Source organism: Caloenas nicobarica, unplaced genomic scaffold (genome assembly GCF_036013445.1).
Source record: "Caloenas nicobarica isolate bCalNic1 unplaced genomic scaffold, bCalNic1.hap1 Scaffold_86, whole genome shotgun sequence".
Taxonomy (NCBI): Eukaryota; Metazoa; Chordata; class Aves; order Columbiformes; family Columbidae; genus Caloenas; species Caloenas nicobarica.
In genome coordinates, this window is record NW_027017719.1 from 649,206 (window position 1) to 673,276 (window position 24,071).

The following is a 24,071-nucleotide window of genomic DNA, read 5'->3' on the forward strand; positions in this document are numbered from 1 at the left end:
CGCGCTGGAGCCCAAGCGGCACCTGCCCCCGCCCCGCTGCCCTAGCAAGCTGAACTGGGCAAGGCTTTTATATGCGTCTCATCTGAAGTGCTACAACTGTTATCCCAAAACAGGATTCTTTACCCGGTGTGCATACAAAAGAGCCAAATTTAGTACACCGAGATGAGACACAGCCTATCACAGAGTTGCGCAAGTCTGGATGTTGGAATAAACTAGCATGGTAGAAAGAAAAGTAACAACTGTTACACACAAAATCTTATCATCACATTCACACAGTAAAAAACTGAATTACTCACCTTCTTCTGTATAATCACAAAATGCATATTTTGAGTCAACAGATTCTCATGATTCTGTGAACTTGCTATATTATACAACAGGCAAAGACTTATTAAACTGTAATATGCTTAAACAGATACCTACAAAGAAAACAGGTTAATAAGGAAAGCATCTTGCAGACCCGAGTAAACCCCCTATGACTCGTGTGCCATCAGCCAATTCTTCCCCAGCCTGTTGCAAAACTGCCCAAAACAATCTAACGATCTTCTGTAGAGTTTTACCCCTGTCCTGCTCTTCTCGCCTTAAAAACAACACTACTTGCAACAAAATGTTATACTTCAAGGTTCTATTCTCCGGCCACTTTTCCCATACATCTAACTTACACAGCAACCACCACTGATTATAATAATTCACAAGATCTTCCTTCCTCGTATTTCCAAGTGCTTTCTTGTGTTCTAAAACACCTCCCCAAATGTAATTTAGCATTTGACGGGTGGGCTCACCATGGAGACCCGAGTCACTAACTGTGGCCCGTAATTGCGACAGCAGCTTCCAATCTAGGGCAGTGATGGTGGCGTTCAGGCCACCAGCAGTGGGAGAATATATTACTGGAAAGGCAATGGCCAGGGCCTCAGCCGCCTCTTTGTCCCCTGACATCCAGGCTTGATTAGAAACCTCTTGCCACAACTTCTGCTGCTCGTTCGCCACCCGCTCTGCACCTCCCCTCGTATCAGTGTCTTTAGAGTCTATAGGCGCACGAGCCTTCCCCTCCCCTTCGGGGGGAGATGACCAGTGCTCCTCGTTCGGTTGACCGGGAGACAGCATAGGAGGCGCAGAAGGAATTGAACTGGCCTATGAACCCGACGGCAGGAAAACAACATTAGTGGCAGGGGGCAATGGGCATGACGAGGCAAAAGCCGAACCCTCTCCAGTGGCTGCATTAGTGGCCGATGGGGAAGCTAGGGCTGCCGAGGCGGCATGGGTGGCCTTCTGCTCTGCATGATATTGTTTTAAGGCATTTGTTACCACCCGCCAGGGCCGTCCCAACTTCCTAGCTGCCTTTTCCTCCTTGATAGCTGTATTCCACAATTTTTCTCCAAAGCGACACCACTCCTCTACATCAAAAACCTCATTAGGATCCTTAAAACAACCCTTGGCTACTCCATACGTGAGCAACCCTGCTAACTCCTTGTCTAAATCAATATCCTTAAGCTGACGCTTCTGTAAGAAGCACTTAAATAAATCATAAGCCGCTTGTCTATCCATACCTTGTTTCTTCAGCGCGCTGTTGCAGCCCTTGCAAGACGTCGGCGGCCTTTAGCGGCGGAACCCTTCTTTAAGGTCGTTCCGGGCACGGAGTCCAGCTCTTTTGCCTTCTCGTGCTGCTTCGAGACCGCTATTCCCTACTCGCTGGACCGTGCTAGACCGTGGCTGCAGGGCTTCCTTTTTGTCCCTGTTCGGGCGCCATTTGTCGCATTTGTCACAGCGAGGGAAGACGCAAACACTTAATATAAGTATCAGCAAACTTCAACTTTATTACAGAGCAGTTCACTTTTATACATGTTCCAATAATTATGCCTACTAGTCATAACCTGATTGGCTAAAATCTAGGGATTACATTAACCTAATTCGTCTAGCAACAGATATTCAGTATAATCAGTAACTGGCTTATGCATATTACAAAGCGCAAGCTCATTATTGGTTACAACTTAACTGCCAGCTCCACCCTTAGATCCGCATTCTTCTCGTTACTACATCTGCTTTTCCCAACGAACTTCTAACAGCAAGGCTTTTGTTTGTTACACACTAAATGTCAAGGTTCTTATAACTTTGTCAAGTCAGCGTCTTGCTTGCAGTTCACATGAGCTGAGTTCGCTGCTTATCTAACTCTTGTTCTGCTAACTGTATTAGATTTACATGACCCCTACTATCTTACCATCCCTCCACAATTCCCCCTTTTTTGTTTTTGCGCAAACCAAGTGCACAATTAACAATACAGTAACAATCACAGACAGTATTATTAATCCATGTAAAAGTAGATTTCTCAGCTATCTTAATTCCCACAAAAATCCATATGTGCAGATTGAGGCCTGAAAACTAAGGTTTTGGGTCTAATCATTTTATACTATTAGATAATGTTAACCATTATATCTTACAGTGCTAATTCTTAAATTATGCACTTGTTTTTCAGGGCACTGGCTAAATCCTAAATCAGGCCTTGTACATTATCTGAGACCGTTCTTTTGGAAGTGTTGTTTTACTTGATTTTGCTCATAAGCATTATAATTCCGTTTCAATGGTATTACATATATTTAGCACTCTGATAACATAAAATACAGGTTCAGATATCAGTTAAGGAGATTATTTGAATACAATAACATAAGAATAATGAGGATCCACAACGTGCATGTAGTCACTCACAAGAAACAAAACTAGAGGCCTCTCACTTCAGGGTACTCACAATAAACAATTACCTGCCTAAATTAGGCAAGGGCTCATTCAAGGCAAGGACTCTAGTTCACAGACCCGCAGCTCCGAGAAGATCACTCAAGGGGCATCTTCGGCGGGAACCCCGTTTTCTAGTCTAGTCAGATGTGGCTGTGGGCATTACAACATAGCTCTGGGCACGTCTTGTTGAGGACCCTGTCAATTGACCGAGGGTCCCACCCGTTCTGTCCCACCAGCTGGTAGAGGTGAAGTCACCCTGCCCCGAGACCAGGGAGGATGTGACTGATAACACCTGGGTACCACTCTAAGTGTGTACCTGGGGACAGGTAATAAAGAGCCATCAACGGCCCCATTGAAGGCTCTAAATCTTAGGGGAATGTGCAACTGCCACACAATCCACCTTGCGACCACAGTCATGATCTGACAGGCTACTTTGGAGTGGTGGTGCAGTCACCTCTTGCCTCCAAAGTCAAAAGGGGGCATTCTGTTGGTGAGTTTAAATGTCCATTGTGGATCACCATACCCTATGTGCCATTTTCCTGTTATAAATTATCATTACAAAGCAACTTACAATGAAATAGAATAATACAAATTACAACAATTAAGGAAAACAAATGCACTGAAATTTTTTCACCAGTTCATTCCTAATCCAAATAATTTAAAACTGTATCATTCTCATATGATAGTGCCTCTAATTTACAGGGGGTCCAGTACAAATTCGAAACATCTTCTGTGGTTATTTTAGATACCTTGCATATTAAGACCCAGAATGGAAACAAAATCTAAATTACTCTGAACCACTCCTCCATTCCTCATCACTGATAAAACAGGTGAAACTTCCCTGACAAACAATTGTCAATTAAATTTCTTATAAATACATACAGGAGGGATCTCAACAAAATACTGCTGCATTTGATTAAGTTTAATCCAATCCTTGTTTTCCAGCCATTGACCTTCTGGTGGTATCCATGCACCATCTACCCAATGCATGTCATTGTTACTGCACTGTTGCAAGAGATAATACCCGAATAGGCTAAGAAAGTGTTAACTGGAGTGAGGGGCCTGCTGCTGTCATAACAGTACTTGCATTTTGTTGTAACTTCTTTAGCTGCCCCAAGGTAACATCATTGGCCTCTTGCCTTGGTCTCTTCTGTTTCTTCGTTGCCGTCTGCTGCAGGGACAGACATTGCATCTCTGGCATTGGGTTCTTGCACTGGTTTTCCAGCTCATAGTGAGGTTTAACGTATTTCACAGGAAGTCAGTTTGGTCCTGTCGGAATAAGAACACACACGTATCCCCTTCCCCCTTTTGGTATTAATAACGTTTGTTTCAGTGTGGAATGCACTTGTTCAATAATAGCTTATTCAGTGGCAGATTGTGGAATACCTGTGACATGCGAAACATCCCATTGCTATAAAAAATATTACGCGGATCTAGCAGTTTAGCCAGGACCGTTGCCAGTTTTAATTTGTTATGGCACACCCAGCATAGCAAAACAGTGGGTCCAGTGGCACTAGACATCCATGTTTTTCTCACTAGTACAAGCAGATGCACAAAGCATACCTGAAAAAGTATCTATAGAAATGTGTACATATTTCAAACGACCAAAGGATGAGACATATGTAACATCAGTCTGCTAAATGGCATTAGCTATGAGCCTGTGAGGGTTAACTCCAAGGGAGCGTAAATTTGTAATTAGGCCTTGACATTTTAGCCAAGAGCAAACTATGTCTTTTATTCGTCCGAGTGTCGGATAAAACATTTATTTTAAAGTAGCAGTATTCTAATGGAAGAAAATATGTGAAGCCCTGGCAGACTGGAAACGGACTGTAGCTACAGTATGAGTCCGCAACTTCCTTCTGTTATGGGATCTGGTAAAGTCGTACGGGAGCATATATGAGTAACAGATAGTGGGTGTCTGCAATGCTGTAATGCAGTTTGCAATGATACAAACAATTCAAAGAGCTACTGTTGCGAGATTTTTTCAAAAAAGGTGAAGGGGATGGTCCCGACTACTTACTCAGAATCACAAATCAAATTTAGAGGTTCCTCCTTAAAAAGCTCTAAGGCATGTAAGGCTGCATTAAGTTCTATTAATTGGGTTGAACCTTCAATAATTTTAACAGAATGATGCTAATTGTTATCTTCACATCAGACTACTACAGCTTTGTGAGACTTTCTTAAACTATCTACAAAAACTGTGCAAGCGTGTAGGATGAGACCAAATACAAGTATGTCCTGTAGCTTGACATCAAAGACATGCAGATTCTACATCAATTTACATCCAGGCATGCCAAAAGCTATGCTATTAAGAAAATCACCTAATGTAATTTAAAAGGACATAGATTGCAAATAATAAAAAAAAGATCAAAATTAGATTTCACAAAGGGTACATATATGACAAAAGGATCATGACTCATTAAGACTTAAATTAATTCCCTGCATTTTTTGATCAGTAACAATCAGTATATCAGTCTGTTAGCATTGTCAACATACTGTCCCACAATAGCCACAGGTTGGTTTTGTGTTGTAACTATAAGTAGACAAATATGCAAGTCCAATCGAATGCAGTTAGCTTGTAAGGTTGTCATAAATTTGTTCATCAAAATCTCTAACTCCATTTTGGCTTTCATATTTATTGGATATTGTTTTTCCTTACCAGACTGAAGTCCTATTTAAGTATTATCAGTGTAGTGTTGGCTTTACCGATACTTCGGCTGCGGGTACTAGTGGAAATACAGCATCTAAAATTTCCTTGGAGATTTCTCACTTGCAGCAAGCAGATCTGCACCATCCAAACATCTTCTTATGGGACATGCAACTGAATGGAATTCTCAGAAAACATGAATTGAGTTTACAATTTACTTAACAAATCTTGACCCAAGAAAGGTATAGGACTTTCTGGCAAATACGAGAATTCATCTGTTAAAACTTTGTTCCAAATTTGGCATTCCATTGGTTTCAAAAAATGGCCTTCTTTTTCCACAATTTCAAAAACTATCACGGTGAATTTAATAAGAAGTTTCTTACAATTAGTTACCACAGAAAAAGTCTATATAAAAAAGGTTTTGGTTTAATTTCCCAGCTTCATTAGAACTACGGATCTGCTGGAGATGCCTTTAAATTTCACCCTCAGACTGCTTCATTCAGAATTACACCACCGCTGCAGTGTCGGGGTGGGGAGAACCCCCCCTTTCGTCGCTTTAGAATCTTCTCGCTGAAGTTTAGATACAAGCAAGGCCACACAAGTGGCACAATCGCTGGTGCTAAGTGGGAGCTGCCTGGCCTTGGCAAAACTTCTCAGTTACAATGAGCTGAGTTTATCTTGAAGCTTGACACAGGCTTTAAATTTATGTTCAAGCTGTACAGCGCAGACCCAGGATATTTTGCTGATTTATTTATTTATTTATTTTAAATATTCCCATTTAATTCCAAACATAATACACTTTATATGCAATTCCAATTAGCTCAGCAGTAGCTACATTCTTTAGCCCTATTTACTTTTTGTAATTTCTTAAAGATGTTAATAAACAGCATATTAACTATTAATTTATTAATTTATTTCTCTTAGATCTAAATCAGTTCATATTTTAGCAACTTTTAAATACAACTTTTTATTTCTTATACTTCTAACTAGCACATAAATTTCATACGAATCAAAGTTTAACAAGCCTTTTTTTTTTTTTTGACTTACAGTACTATACTTCATCTCATTTTTTTCCAAAGTTCTGTAGAACAACGTTAATTGCAATATAGCGCTAAACCCCAGAATTCCACATTCAAACTACATTTTTCTTTTATCAGAGTATTTCCCAAAAAGTTATTCTAATAAGTAAGGATGCATCCTAAAGGGGATCAAGGTTGTATTTTAGTAGCGGAACCGGTTCCCATTTTGTAATTATCTCCGCAAACAAAATTATTTTGGTACCAAATATATATATATATATATACAAACTAAAATACTGAGCTCAGACATGAAAACCAAACACTGAGTTCAAATATGCAGATGGATCACAGTTACACTTATTCAAGACAATATCTCAATTTTAGCATTGCACCTTTGGACTGCTTGCAGCTCAGCAAGGAGGAGATTGTCGCTGGATCTCCCTGACAAAACAGGTCAGTGCGCGCTGGAGCCCAAGCGGCACCTGCCCCCGCCCCGCTGCCCTAGCAAGCTGAACTGGGCAAGGCTTTTATATGCGTCTCATCTGAAGTGCTACAACTGTTATCCCAAAACAGGATTCTTTACCCGGTGTGCATACAAAAGAGCCAAATTTAGTACACCGAGATGAGACACAGCCTATCACAGAGTTGCGCAAGTCTGGATGTTGGAATAAACTAGCATGGTAGAAAGAAAAGTAACAACTGTTACACACAAAATCTTATCATCACATTCACACAGTAAAAAACTGAATTACTCACCTTCTTCTGTATAATCACAAAATGCATATTTTGAGTCAACAGATTCTCATGATTCTGTGAACTTGCTATATTATACAACAGGCAAAGACTTATTAAACTGTAATATGCTTAAACAGATACCTACAAAGAAAACAGGTTAATAAGGAAAGCATCTTGCAGACCCGAGTAAACCCCCTATGACTCGTGTGCCACCAGCCAATTCTTCCCCAGCCTGTTGCAAAACTGCCCAAACAATCTAACGATCTTCTGTAGAGTTTTACCCCTGTCCTGCTCTTCTCGCCTTAAAAACAACACTACTTGCAACAAAATGTTATACTTCAAGGTTCTATTCTCCGGCCACTTTTCCCATACATCTAACTTACACAGCAACCACCACTGATTATAATAATTCACAAGATCTTCCTTCCTCGTATTTCCAAGTGCTTTCTTATGTTCTAAAACACCTCCCCAAATGTAATTTAGCATTTGACGGGTGGGCTCACCATGGAGACCCGAGTCACTAACTGTGGCCCGTAATTGCGACAGCAGCTTCCAATCTAGGGCAGTGATGGTGGCGTTCAGGCCACCAGCAGTGGGAGAATATATTACTGGAAAGGCAATGGCCAGGGCCTCAGCCGCCTCTTTGTCCCCTGACATCCAGGCTTGATTAGAAACCTCTTGCCACAACTTCTGCTGCTCGTTCGCCACCCGCTCTGCACCTCCCCTCGTATCAGTGTCTTTAGAGTCTATAGGCGCACAAGCCTTCCCCTCCCCTTCGGGGGGAGATGACCAGTGCTCCTCGTTCGGTTGACCGGGAGACAGCATAGGAGGCGCAGAAGGAATTGAACTGGCATATGAACCCGACGGCAGGAAAACAACATTAGTGGCAGGGGGCAACGGGCATGACGAGGCAAAAGCCGAACCCTCTCCAGTGGCTGCATTAGTGGCCGATGGGGAAGCTAGGACTGCCGAGGCGGCATGGGTGGCCTTCTGCTCTGCATGATATTGTTTTAAGGCATTTGTTACCACCCGCCAGGGCCGTCCCAACTTCCTAGCTGCCTTTTCCTCCTTGATAGCTGTATTCCACAATTTTTCTCCAAAGCGACACCACTCCTCTACATCAAAAACCTCATTAGGATCCTTAAAACAACCCTTGGCTACTCCATACATGAGCAACCCTGCTAACTCCTTGTCTAAATCAATATCCTTAAGCTGACGCTTCTGTAAGAAGCACTTAAATAAATCATAAGCCGCTTGTCTATCCATACCTTGTTTCTTCAGCGCGCTGTTGCAGCCCTTGCAAGATGTCGGCGGCCTTTAGCGGCAGAACCCTTCTTTAAGGTCGTTCCGGGCACGGAGTCCAGCTCTTTTGCCTTCTCGTGCTGCTTCGAGACCACTATCCCCTACTCGCTGGACCGTGCTAGACCGTGGCTGCAGGGCTTCCTTTTTGTCCCTGTTCGGGCGCCATTTGTCGCATTTGTCACAGCGAGGGAAGACGCAAACACTTAATATAAGTATCAGCAAACTTCAACTTTATTACAGAGCAGTTCACTTTTATACATGTTCCAATAATTATGCCTACTAGTCATAACCTGATCGGCTAAAATCTAGGGATTACATTAACCTAATTCGTCTAGCAACAGATATTCAGTATAATCAGTAATTGGCTTATGCATATTACAAACCGCAAGCTCATTATTGGTTACAACTTAACTGCCAGCTCCACCCTTAGATCCGCATTCTTCTCGTTACTACATCTGCTTTTCCCAACGAACTTCTAACAGCAAGGCTTTTGTTTGTTACACACTAAATGTCAAGGTTCTTATAACTTTGTCAAGTCAGTGTCTTGCTTGCAGTTCACATGAGCTGAGTTCGCTGCTTATCTAACTCTTGTTCTGCTAACTGTATTAGATTTACATGACCCCTACTATCTTACCATCCCTCCACACCCTGCCTTGCCCTGCCTTGCCTTGCCTGCCTTGCCTTGCCTTGCCTTGCCCTGCCTCGCCCTGTCTTGCTTTGCCCTAACTTGCCTTGCCCTGCCTCGCCCTGCCTTTCCTTTTCCCGCCTTGCGTGCCTTGCCCTGCCCTCCCCTGCCTTGCCGTGCCTTAACTTGTCCTGCCTTGCCCTGCCTTGCTTTGCCTTGCCTTACCCTGCCTTGCCTTGCTTTGCCTTCTTGTACCTTGCCTTGACCTGCCTTGCCTTCCCTTGCCCTGCCTTGCCTTACCCTGCCTTGCCTTGCCCTGCCTTTCCTTGCCCTACCTTGCTTTGACCTGCCTTGCATTGCTGTAGCTTGCCTTGCCCTTCCTTACCTTGCCTTGCCCTACCTTGGTTTGACCTTGCCTTGCAAGGGTTCCTTGCCCTACCCTGCTTTGACCTGCCTTGCATTGCCGTAGCTTGCCTTGTCCTTCCTTACCCTGCCTTGCCCTGCCTTGCCTTTCTTTGCCCTGCCTTGCCTTTCTTTGCCCTGCCTTGCCTTTCTTTGCCCTGCCTTGCCCTGTTCAGCCCTGCCCTGCCCTGTTCTGCCTTGCCCTGCCTTCCCTTGCCCTGCCCTACCCAGCCTTACCCTGCCCTGCCTTGAGCTACCGTGCCCTGTCTTGCCTTACCTCGCCTTTCCTTGCCCTGCCTTGCCTTGCCCTTCCTTACCTTGCACTGCCCTGCCTTGCCTTGCCTTGCCTTGCTTTGCTTTGCCCTGCCCTGCCTTGCCCTGCCCTGACTTGCCTTGTCCTGCATTGCCTTTTCCTGCCTTTCCTTGCCCTTCCTTGTAATGTGCTGCCCTTCCCTGCATTGCCTTGCCTTGCCCTGCCTTGCTTTGCCTGGCAGGGAAAGGAAAGGGAAGGAAAGGGAAGGAAAGGGAAGGAAAGGGAAGGAAAGGGAAGGAAAGGGAAGGACAACAAAATAAAAAATTCAAAGCAAAACAACACTTGTATTCATTGTGTTATTTGTCCTTGAAATGGATTTTGGAACTGAAACCCCCCAGTCCTTTCGGGCAAACAGTGTCTTTGTTAATTGACTGACTGTGAGGAAAGAGAAGAGGAGAGGAGAGGAGAGGAGAGGAGAGGAGAGGAGAGGAGAGGAGAGGAGAGGAGAGGAGAGGAGAGGAGAGGAGAGGAGAGGAGAGGAGTTCTGTTAGGCCTGGAGTTCTGCGTGACAAGCCCTGAGTGAAGCCTGAGGGCTCCATACCTGATACCACAGGCAGTATGGCTACTGGAAGTAAGGCTCCCCTGGCAAAAAATCCGCACTGTAATTTTGCAAAAGAGGGACACTCTTAGGTTGCTCACTCCCCTATTTTGTAGGTACAGGGACTGATTCGGGGCCAGCACCCCAAAGGCTTCCTCCAAAGGGTGCTGGGCGCAGGGGGGGCAGGCGGGGCTGCACATGTGTGGCTCCTTCACCCCCATGTCACAATACCAGCACCCGGCAACGCAGCAGTCACGAGGCCCCGCGCAGGATCCAAAGGAGCGGCCTCCGGTGCCCACTGCCAGAGCTCAAAAAAATTAACATAAAATAAAGTAAATTAATAAATAAACCACAAAATAAAATAAAGTAAAATCAAACCAAAGCAACCCTTGTATTCATTGCGTTATGTGTCTGTATGGGAATGTAGCGGATGATTTGGCGAGGAGGTTAGTTAAGTTTAAATACACTCAAGTGACTTGCACCTGTCTGTAGAAAAAGTACATACATCACACTAATTGTTTTACTGACCTTGTGCGCTTAACGAGTAGAACGTCTGTGTTAGATAACATAGGCCTGTGAGAAGCTCTAGGCACCTTATCACTATGTCTGAGATTCTTGCTTTGTTGTGAGAAAGAGCGGGAGGCTGTGCCTGCCTGAAACCTTGAAATACAGGCGAGCTCAGCAGGCACAGTGATCTTCCAGTAGGGCTGAACTTACCAGCGCCTGCGTCCCCGCTTGTGTCACCTCTGCCTGGGAGCTTAGGTGCGACTTCGGAGATCCCCCAGTAGAGAGGTCACTAAAATACAACTTGCTCTTTGCAATGCCTTTGTGGCCTCTGGCTCTTCTTGCGATACGCCTGTGTATGTGTACACATTTGGCGTTAGTCGGAAGTCACTAGAAGCAGCCATGCTGGGGTTTGCAAAAACACCGGGGACAGGGGAGGCCTCGAGGGTGACTCCCCAAACTCCAGGATGGCTCGGTACGGAGTGCTGGGCCCCCGTGGCTGCTCTCCTGTCTGAACTGGCTCCGCCGGAGGCATGGCCTCAGATTGATGATGGGGCGGTGATTATCCCCCAGGTAATTCAGACAGCTATGCTAAGGTTTCCATGGAGAGCGGCATCGACTTCTTCTCGCAAATTAGCGGGGAGATTGGGATGGTTATTCGTTACTGGTCTCAGAGCTCTTGATCGTGAAGTTGTTGCATTGCAGAGTAAAGTAAGAGGATTGGAAAAGCAGGTTGGGATTTTACGGGATGCAAAGGTGATTGCACAAGAAGTAATTACTGTCCAAGCAGAGCGGTGCTATGAGCTGCAAGATAACGTAGAGCGGTTGCTAGTGTGTATTGCTAAGGAACAAAGGGAAAAATATGCAAAAAGTGAGTTTCTTTGTTCTCAGGTTTGTGCTCTTACCACAAAACGCTCTTGGAATCCCAAGGAATGGGATGGAAATATTTGGAGTGAATCCTCAGACTCCAATAGTGAGTCTGAATTTGATCCTGACTTAAACGGCAGGGAGGTGGTGGGAGCACAACCCCCCATACACATGATGCAGCAGCACGAACAAGCAGATGAGGGAGGGCAAATCGCACGTACTCACTCTCCAAAGGAGTTAACGGCATTTTCAGAGATCTCTCAGCAGACATGTCCCCATTGTCCCCCTTGACCCCGTTGTCCCCAATATCCCCATTGTCCCCATTATCCCAAATATCCCCATTGCCCCCATTGCTGCCATTGCCCCCAGTGTCCCCATTGCCCCCATTGCCCCCATTGTCCCCCTTGACCCCATTGCCCCCAATATCCCGAATGTCCCCATTGCCCACCTTGACCCCATTGTCCCCAAAATCCCCATTGTCCCCATTATCCCAAATATCCCCATTGCCCCCATTGCTGCCATTGCCCCCAGTGTCCCCATTGCCCCCATTGCCCCCATTGCCCCCATTGCCCCCAATGTCCCCATTAACCCCATTGCTCCCATTGCCCCTCTTGACCCCATTGTCCCCAATATCCCCATTGTCCCCATTATCCCAAATATCCCCATTGCCCCCATTGCTGCCATTGCCCCCAGTGTCCCCATTGCCCCATTGCCCCCATTGCCCCCATTGTCCCCCTTGACCCCATTGCCCCCAATATCCCCAATGTCCCCATTGCCCACCTTGACCCCATTGTCCCCAATATCCCCATTGCCCCCATTGCCCCCATCGCCCCCAATATCCCCATTGCCCCCATTGCCCCCATCGCCCCCATTGCCCCCAATATCCCCATTACCCCCATTGCCCCCATTGCCCCCATCGCCCCCAATATCCCCATTGTCCCCATTGCCCCCATTGCCCCCATTGCCCCCATTGCCCCTATCACCCCCAATATCCCCATTGCCCCGATTACCCCCATCGCCCCCATTGCCCCCATCGCCCCCAATATCCCCATTGCCCCCATGGCCCCCACTGTCCCCACGTCCCCTCACCTCCCTCTCCGATGTCCCCCCAGCCGGTGGCCACGCAGGGGGTCCCAGGTGGGAAGCGCAGGCTGGGGGCGGGGAGGCAGACGGGCAGGACGGCGGCCGAGAAGGGGACGGGCCGGGCCAGCTGGGCCAGCGCGATGTCCCCGCTCGTGGCCTCGCCCGCGTAGGCCGGGTAGGGCAGGACCTGCCCCAGGGGGACGGACACCCCCGCCCCGGCCGGGCCCGACAGCTCCGGGGCCCCCAGGAGAACTGAGTACGAGCCGGGGTCACGGTCCCTGCGGGGACGTTGGGGGGACATGGGGATGTTGGGGACATTGGGGACATTGGGGTCACCAGGGGTCACTGGGGGTCACAGTCCTTGCGGGGACATTGGGGGGACATGGGGGATATGGGGACATTGGGGGCATGGGGGACATTGGGGACATTGGAGGCATTGGGGGCATTTGGGGAACATTGGGGTCACCAGGGGTCACTGGGGGTCACGGTCCCTGCAGGGACGTTGAGGGGACATGGGGGATGTGGCGATGTTGGGGGCATGGGGGACATTGGGGGCATCAGGGGGACATGGGGATGTTGGGGACATGGGGACGTTGGGGGCATGGGGGACATTGGGGACATGGGGACATGGGGACATTGGGGTAACCAGGGGTCAGTGGGGGTCGCAGTCCCTGTGGGGACATTGGGGACGTTGGGGGGACATGGGGACGTTGGGGTCATCAGGGGGTCATGGGGACCTTGAGGACATGGGGGACATTGGGGACATTGGGGTCACCAGGGGTCACCGGGGGTCGCGGTAACTGGAGGGACATTTGGGTCATGGGGTCACAGGGTCACCCCCAGTTCCAGCCCCATTACTGGCCCCAGTTCCCCCCAGTCCTCCCAGTTCCCCCCAGTTCCCCCCAGTCCCCCCAGCCCCACAACTGGTCCCAGTCCTCCCTCCAGCCCCACAACTGGTCCCACCCCCGTGATCTCCTGTCTGACATGTCACCCCAGCCCCACCACTGGTCCCAGTCCCCCCGGTTCTCCCAGTCCCCCCAGTTCTCATGTCTGGAAGCAGTGGGCGGCCGTGAGCAGCCAATCGGGCGCCACCAGGGAGGCGCCGCAGACGTGGCGGCCGCGGCGCCGCAGGGACCCCTGCCAGGGCCACTGCCCCTCCCCCGCGTCCTCGCCGCCCACGTTGCGCGACAGGCCCAGCAGGGGACGCCCGCAGCCTGGGGACAGGGGGGACAGTGGGGACAATGGGGACAATGGGGTAACGGGGTGATGGGACAATGGAGATAATGGGAACAGTGGGGATGGTGGGGACAATGGGGGTAATGGGGACAATGGGATAATGGGGATAAGGGGGATAATGGGACAATGGGGACAATGGGATAATGGGGTGATGGGGACAATGGGATAATGGGATAATGGGGATAATGGGGATAATGGGAAAATGGGGATAATGGGGACAATGGGATAATAGAGTGATGGGGACAATGGGACAATGGGGACAATGAGGATAATGGGGTAATGGGGACAATGGGATAATGGGGGTAATGGGGTAATGGGGACAATGGGGACAATGGGGACAATGGGGATAATGTGGACAATGGGATAATGGGGATAATGGGACAATGAGGTTGATGGGACAATGGGACAATGGGGACATGGGGCTCCCCCCGGGTCCCCCCACACTCACTGATCTTCGACCTCGTCAGCTGCCCCGGGGAACCTGCAGGGGGCACCAGGGGGTCAGGGGGACCCAGGTGTCCTGGCCCCACATCTCCCCCCCATTACCCCCCCAGGGGACCCAGGCGTCCGGGCCCCACATCTCTCCCCCATTACCCCCCACCAAGGGACCCAGGCGTCTGGGCCCCACACACCTGTGTCGCAGCCGTGGGTCACGTGCTGTGGGGCAGCCAGCCACAGCAGCAGCAGCAGGAGGGGGTCGGGGGTCCCCATGGCAGCCCAGCCCCCCAACCCCCGCCCCACGGCGACGCCGCTTTAAATGGGGCCCGTGGGGCGGGGCCAGGCGGGGCCACTCACCCAACGGGTTCGCCCACGCGCCGTGGGGCAGGGGTGGGGCCCGGACGCCTGGGTCCCTCACCCCACGTCACCCCCGCGTGTGGGGCCCAGACACCCGAGTCCCCTGGATTTGGGGTCACTTATTGGCAGATGTGGGGCCCGGACGCCTGGGTCCCCTGGATTTGGAGTCACTTATGGGGCAGATGTGGGGCCCAGACGCCTGGGTCCCCTCACCCCACATCACCCCCATATGTGGGGCCCGGACGCCTGGGTCCCTTGTGGTTTGGAGTTCACTTATGGGGCAGATATGGGGCCCGGACGCCTGGGTCCCTTCCCCTCCCCCAACACACAAACACCCCCCGACCCACAAATTGCCCCAAATCGCCCCAAAAAACGGCCCCTGTGGGGCACCCACACCCCCAAACCCCCAAATCCCCACTTATGGGTCCCCCAGGACCCCAAAAACCCCAAATCCGCCACCCCCAGGACCCTCCGATATCCCCCAGAAACCCCGAAATGCCCCAAAATGCCCCAAAATGCCCCAAAATGCCTCAAAACCCACTTTGACCTCCCCAAGATGGCGGCGGGGGCGGGTTGACCTCCTCAAAATGGCGCCCAGAGTGAGCGGGGTTTTGACCTCCCCAACATGAGGGCGGGCGGGGGGGCGTGGACTCCACCCCATTGGCTGCAGCCGCCGCAGGGGCTGCTGGGATCGTGGGGACCCGGAAGGAGGCAGCGGTGCCATCATGGTGAGCCTGGAAAAAAAAAACAAACCCAAAAAACCCCGATTTTTCCCCCAAAATCCCACCCGGGGACCCTCTCCCACCCCAGGGAAACCCCCCGCGTTGGGGGAAGCCCCGAGTTTGCGTGGGAAACCTGCAATTTGCGCAGGAAAAGCGGCTCCTCCTCCGCCCCGCCACGCACCCCCTCGCCACGCCCCTTTTTTCCTTTTAAGGGAAACCATGCCCCCGCCTTGGCCACGCCCCCAGGACCCCCCCGACATGTGACCCCTGACCCCCATGTGACCCCAGACCCCCCCATGTGACCCCTGACCCCCATGTGACCCGCCCCATGACCCCGTGTGACCCCAGACCACATGACCCCAGACCCCCATATGACCCCGTGACCCCCATGACCCCGGGACCCCCCGTGACCCCTGACCCCCATGTGATCCCCCTATGACCCCACATGACCCCGGACGACAATATGACCCCAGACCCCCCCCGTGACCCCCTGACCCCCCGTGACCCCCTGACCCCCACATGACCCTGTGACCCCCGTGACCCCTGACCCCCCGTGACCCCTGACCCCCCAAGACCCCCAGGAAGTGTTCCTGATGATCCGGCGCCACAAAACCACCATCTTCACGGTTGCCAAGGAGTCCAGCACCGTCCTGGAGCTCAAGCGCGTGGTGGAGGGGATCCTGCACCGGCCCCCCAGCGAGCAGAGGCTCTACAAGGTACCTATGGACGCCATACGTACAGCGGAGACCCAGAGAGACACATACAGACCCAGAGAGACCCACAACTGACCCAGAGAGACCATAGAGACCATAGAGACCGGATACATCACCATAGAGACCATAGAGACCCCTAGACACCATAGAGACCATAGAGACCCATAGAGACCATAGAGACCGGATACATCACCATAGAGACCCATAGGGACAATAGAGACCATAGAGACCATAGAGACCATAGAGACCCATAGAGACCCATAGAGACCAGAGAGACCATAGAGACCATAGAGACTGGATACATCACCATAGAGACCATAGAGAACATAGAGACCATAGAGACCCATAGAGACCATAGAGACCCATAGGGACCATAGAGACCATAGAGACCCATAGAGACCATAGAGACCATAGAGACCATAGAGACCGGATACATCACCATAGAGACCATAGAGACCCATAGGGACCATAGAGACCATAGAGACCATAGAGACCATAGAGACTGGATACATCACCATAGAGACCATAGAGACCATAGAGACCATAGAGACCATAGAGATCGAATACATCACCATAGAGACCATAGAGACCACAGAGACCATAGAGACGCATAGAAACCATAGAGACCCATAGAGACCATAGAGACGATAGAGATCGGATACGTCACCATAGAGACCATAGAGACCCATAGGGACCATAGAGACCATAGAGACCATAGAGATCGGATACATCACCATAGAGACCATAGAGACCCATAGGGACCATACAGACCATAGAGACCCATAGAGACCATAGAGATAGGATACATCACCATAGAGACCATAGAGACCCATAGGGACCATAGAGACCATACAGTCCATAGAGACCATAGAGACCATAGAGACCCATAGAGATCGAATACATCACCATAGAGACCATAGAGACAGATAGAGACCATAGAGACCCATAGGGACCATAGAGACCATACAGACCATAGAGACCATAGAGACCATAAAGACCCATAGAGACCATATAGACCATAGAGATCGGATACATCACCATACAGACCATAGAGACCCATAGGGACCATAGAGACCATAGAGACCATAGAGACCATAGAGACCCATAGAGACCATAGAGACCATAGAGATCGGATAGATCACATAGAGACCATAGAGACCCATAGGGACCATAGAGACCATAGAGACCATAGAGATCGGATTCATCACCATAGAGACCATAGAGACCATAGAGACCATAGAAACCCATAGAGACCGGATACATCACCATAGAGACCACAGAGACCCATAGGGACCATAGAGACCATAGAGGCCATAGAGACCATAGAGATCGGATACATCACCATAGAGACTATAGAGACCCATAGAGACCATAGAGATCGGATACATCACCATAGACACCATAGAGACCCATAGGGACCATAGATACCATAGAGACCATAGAAACCGGATACATCACCATAGAGACCATAGAGACCATAGAGACCATAGAAACCGGATACATCACCATAGAGACCATAGAGACCCATAGGGACCATACAGACCATAGAGACCCATAGAGACCATAGAGACCATAGAGATCGGATTCATCACCATAGAGACCATAGAGACCATAGAGACCATAGAAACCCATAGAGACCATAGAGACCACAGAGATCGGATAAATCACCATAGAGACCATAGAGACCCATAGGGACCATACAGACCATAGAGACCATAGAGACCATAGAGACCAAAGAGACCATAGAGATCAGATTCATCACCATAGAGACCATAGAGACCATAGAGACCCATAGAGACCGGATTCATCACCATAGAGACCACAGAGACGCGTAGGGACCGTAGAGACCACAGAGATCATAGAGATGGGATACATCACCATAGAGACCATAGAGAGCCATAGAGACCATAGAGACCATAGAGACCCATAGAGACCATAGAGACCATAGAGATCAGATTCATCACCATAGAGACCATAGAGACCATAGAGACCATACAAACCCATAGAGACCATAGAGACCGGATACATCACCATAGAGACCACAGAGACCCATAGGGACCATAGAGACCATAGAGACCATAGAGACCATAGAGATCGGATACATCACCACAGAGACCATCGAGACCACAGAGACCATAGAGACCCATAGAGACCATAGAGACCCATAAAGACCATACAGACCATAGAGACCCATAGAGACCATAGAGATCGGATACATCACCATAGAGACCCATAGGGACCATAGAGACCCATAGAGACCATAGAGATCGGATACATCACCATAGAGACCATAGAGACGATAGGGACCATACAGACCATAGAGACCCATAGAGACCATAGAGATCAGATACATCACCATAGAGACCATAGAGACCCATAGGGACCATAGAAACCCATAGACACCATAGAGACTGTATACATCACCATAGAGACCACAGAGACCCATAGGGACCATAGAGACCATAGAGACTCTTAGAGACCATAGAGATCGGATACATCACCACAGAGACCATAGAGACCATAGAGATCGGATTCATCACCATAGAGACTATAGAGACCGTAGAGACCATAGAAACCCATAGAGACCATAGAGACCATAGAGACCCATAGAGACCATAGAGATCGGATACATCACCATAGAGACCATAGAGACCCATAGAGACCATACAGACCCATAGAGACCCATAGAGACCATAGAGACCCATAGACACCATAGAGAACATAGAGATCGGATATATCACCATAGAGACCATAGAGACCATAGAGACCCATAGAGACCATAGAGATCGGATACATCACCATAGAGACCATAGAGACCCATAGGGACCATACAGACCATAGAGACCCATAGAGACCATAGAGACCATAGAGACCCATAGAGACCATAGAGATCGGATACATCACCATAGAGACCATAGAGACCCATAGAGACCATAGAGACCCATAGAGACCATAGAGACCATAGATACCCATAGAGACCATAGAGATCGGATACATCACCATAGAGACCCATAGGGACCATAGAGACCCATAGAGACCATAGAGATCGGATTCATCACCATAGAGACCATAGAGACCATAGAGACCATAGAAACCCATAGAGACCATAGAGACCGGATACATCACCATAGAGACCACAGAGACCCATAGGGACCATACAGACCATAGAGACCATAGAGATGGGATACATCACCGTAGAGACCATAGAGACCCATAGAGACCATGGAGACCATAGAGACCCATAGAGACCATAGAGACCATAGAGATCGGATACATCACCATAGAGACCATAGAGACCCATAGGGACCATAGAGACCATACAGTCCATATAGACCATAGAGACCATAGAGACCATAGAGATCGGATACATCACCATAGAGACCATAGAGACCCATAGAGACCATAGAGACCATAGAGACCCATAGAGACCATAGAGATCGGATACATCACCATAGAGACCATAGACACCCATAGGGACCATACAGACCATAGAGACCCATTGAGACCATAGAGACCACAGAGACCCATAGAGACCATAGAGACCCATAGAGACCATAGAGACCATAGAGGTCGGATACATCACCATAGAGGCCATAGAGACCCATAGTGACCATAGAGACCATAGAGACCCTTAGAGACCATAGAGATCGGATACATCACCATAGAGACCATAGAGACCCATAGGGACCATACAGACCATAGAGACCCATAGAGACCATAGAGATCGAATACATCACCATAGAGACTATAGAGACCCATAGAGACCATAGAGACCCATAGAGACCATAGAGACCATAGAGATCGGATACATCATCATAGAGACCCATAGGGACCATAGAGACCATAGAGACCCATAGAGACCATAGAGATCGGATACATCACCATAGAGACCATAGAGACCCATAGGGACCATACAGACCATACAGACCATAGAGACCATAAAGACCCATAGAGACCATACAGACTACAGAGATCGGATACATCACCATAGAGACCATAGAGACCCATAGGGACCATAGAGATCATAGTGACCATAGAGACCCATAGAGACCATAGAGACCGGATACATCACCATAGAGACCACAGAGACCGATAGGGACCATAGAGACCATATTAGACCATAGGGACCATAGAGACCATAAAGACCATACAGACCATAGAGATCGGATACATCACCATAGAGACCCATAGGGACCATAGAGACCAATAGAGACCATAGAGATCGGATACATCACCATAGAGACCGCAGAGACCCATAGGGACCATAGAGACCATAGAGACCCATAGAGACCATAGAGACAATAGAAACCCATAGGGACCATAGAGACCCATAGAGACCATAGAGATCGGATACATCACCATAGACACCATAGAGACCCATAGGGACCATACAGACCATAGAGACCCATAGAGACCATAGAGACCATAGAGATCGAATACATCAACATAGAGACTATAGAGACCCATAGAGACCATAGAGACCCATAGAGACCCATAGAGACCATAGAGACCATAGAGACCCATAGAGACCATAGAGACCATAGAGACCCATAGAGACCATAGAGACCATAGAGATCGGATACATCACCATAGAGACCATGAGACCCATAGGGACCATAGAGACCATAGAGACCCATAGAGACCATAGAGATCGGATACATCACCATAGAGAGTCATAGAGACCCATAGAGACCCATAGAGACCATAAAGACCATAGATATCGGATACATCACCATAGAGACCATAGAGACCCATAGGGACCATAGAGACCATAGAGACCATAAAGACCCATAGACACCATACAGACTATAGAGATCGGATACATCACCATAGAGACCATAGAGACCATAGAGACCGGATACATCACCATAGAGACCCATAGGGACCATAGAGACCATACAGACCATAGAGACCATAGAGACCATAAAGACCCATAGAGACCATACAGACCATAGAGATCGGATACATCACCATAGAGACCATAGAGACCCATAGGGACCATAGAAACCCATAGAGACCATAGAGACTGTATACATCACCATAGAGACCACAGAGACCCATAGGGACCATAGAGACTCTTAGAGACCATAGAGACCGGATACATCACCATAGAGACCATAGAGACCCATAGGGACCATACAGACCATAGAGACCATAGAGACCATAGAGATCGGATTCATCACCATAGAGACCATAGAGACCATAGAAACCCATAGAGACCATAGAGACCCATAGAGACCATAGAGATCGGATACATCACCATAGAGACCTATAGGGACCATACAGACCATAGAGACCCATAGAGACCATAGAGACCCATAGGGACCATACAGACCATAGAGACCCATAGAGACCATAAAGACCATAGATATCGGATACATCACCATAGAGACCATAGAAACCCATAGAGACCATAGAGACCCATAGAGACCATAGAGATCGGATACATCACCATAGAGACCCATAGGGACCATACAGACCATAGAGACCATAGAGACCCATAGAGACCATAGAGATCGAATACATCACCATAGAGACTATAGAGACCCATAGAGACCCATGGAGACCATAGAGATCGGATACATCTCCATAGAGACCATAGAGACCCATAGAGACCATAGAGACGATAGAGATCGGATACATAACCATAGAGACCATAGAGACCCATAGGGACCATAGAGACCATAGAGACCCATAGAGACCATAGAGATCGGATACATCACCATAGAGACCATAGAGACCCATAGGGACCATAGAGACCATAGAGACCATAGAGACCATAGAGATGGAATACACCACCATAGAGAACATAGAGAGCCATAGAGACCATAGAGACCCATAGAGACCATAGAGACCATAGAGATCGGATACATCACCATAGAGACCATAGAGACCCATAGGGACCATAGAGACCATACAGTCCATAGAGAGCATAGAGACCATAGAGACCCATAGAGACCATAGAGATCGGATACATCACCATAGAGACCATAGAGACCCATAGAGACCATAGAGACCCATAGACACCATAGAGGTCGGATACATCACAATAGAGGCCATAGAGACCCATAGGGACCAAAAAGACCCATAGAGACCATAGAGATCGGATACATCACCATAGAGACCATAGAGACCCATGGGGACCATACAGACCATGGAGACCCACAGAGACCATAGAGACCATAGAGATCGGATTCATCACCATAGAGACTATAGAGACCGTAGAGACCATAGAAACCCATAGAGACCATAGAGACCATAGAGACCCATAGAGACCATAGAGATCGGATACATCACCATAGAGACCATAGAGACCCATAGAGACCATACAGACCCATAGAGACCCATAGAGACCATAGAGACCCATAGAGACCATAGAGAACATAGAGATCGGATATATCACCATAGAGACCATAGAGACCATAGAGACCCATAGAGACCATAGAGATCGGATACATCACCATAGAGACCATAGAGACCCATAGGGACCATACAGACCATAGAGACCCATAGAGACCATAGAGACCATAGAGACCCATAGAGACCATAGAGATCGGATACATCACCATAGAGACCATAGAGACCCATAGAGACCATAGAGACCCATAGAGACCATAGAGACCATAGATACCCATAGAGACCATAGAGATCGGATACATCACCATAGAGACCCATAGGGACCATAGAGACCCATAGAGACCATAGAGATCGGATTCATCACCATAGAGACCATAGAGACCATAGAGACCATAGAAACCCATAGAGACCATAGAGACCGGATACATCACCATAGAGACCACAGAGACCCATAGGGACCATACAGACCATAGAGACCATAGAGATGGGATACATCACCGTAGAGACCATAGAGACCCATAGAGACCATGGAGACCATAGAGACCCATAGAGACCATAGAGACCATAGAGATCGGATACATCACCATAGAGACCATAGAGACCCATAGGGACCATAGAGACCATACAGTCCATATAGACCATAGAGACCATAGAGACCATAGAGATCGGATACATCACCATAGAGACCATAGAGACCCATAGAGACCATAGAGACCATAGAGACCCATAGAGACCATAGAGATCGGATACATCACCATAGAGACCATAGACACCCATAGGGACCATACAGACCATAGAGACCCATTGAGACCATAGAGACCACAGAGACCCATAGAGACCATAGAGACCCATAGAGACCATAGAGACCATAGAGGTCGGATACATCACCATAGAGGCCATAGAGACCCATAGTGACCATAGAGACCATAGAGACCCTTAGAGACCATAGAGATCGGATACATCACCATAGAGACCATAGAGACCCATAGGGACCATACAGACCATAGAGACCCATAGAGACCATAGAGATCGAATACATCACCATAGAGACTATAGAGACCCATAGAGACCATAGAGACCCATAGAGACCATAGAGACCATAGAGATCGGATACATCATCATAGAGACCCATAGGGACCATAGAGACCATAGAGACCCATAGAGACCATAGAGATCGGATACATCACCATAGAGACCATAGAGACCCATAGGGACCATACAGACCATACAGACCATAGAGACCATAAAGACCCATAGAGACCATACAGACTATAGAGATCGGATACATCACCATAGAGACCATAGAGACCCATAGGGACCATAGAGATCATAGTGACCATAGAGACCCATAGAGACCATAGAGACCGGATACATCACCATAGAGACCACAGAGACCGATAGGGACCATAGAGACCATATTAGACCATAGGGACCATAGAGACCATAAAGACCCATAGAGACCATACAGACCATAGAGATCGGATACATC

The 24,071-nt window shown here is 48.5% G+C and overlaps 1 protein-coding gene across 1 annotated transcript in view; it reads left to right on the forward strand.

The window, feature by feature from the left end:
• Positions 1-15,377: 15,377 nt before the first annotated feature.
• LOC136002964 (elongin-B-like) overlaps positions 15,378-24,071 on the forward strand; it is a 259,764-nt gene continuing 251,070 nt past the window's right edge. The window contains 2 exon segments of the mRNA XM_065658201.1: positions 15,378-15,389; positions 16,094-16,228. Of these exon segments, the coding sequence (XP_065514273.1) occupies positions 15,378-15,389; positions 16,094-16,228 (147 nt within the window).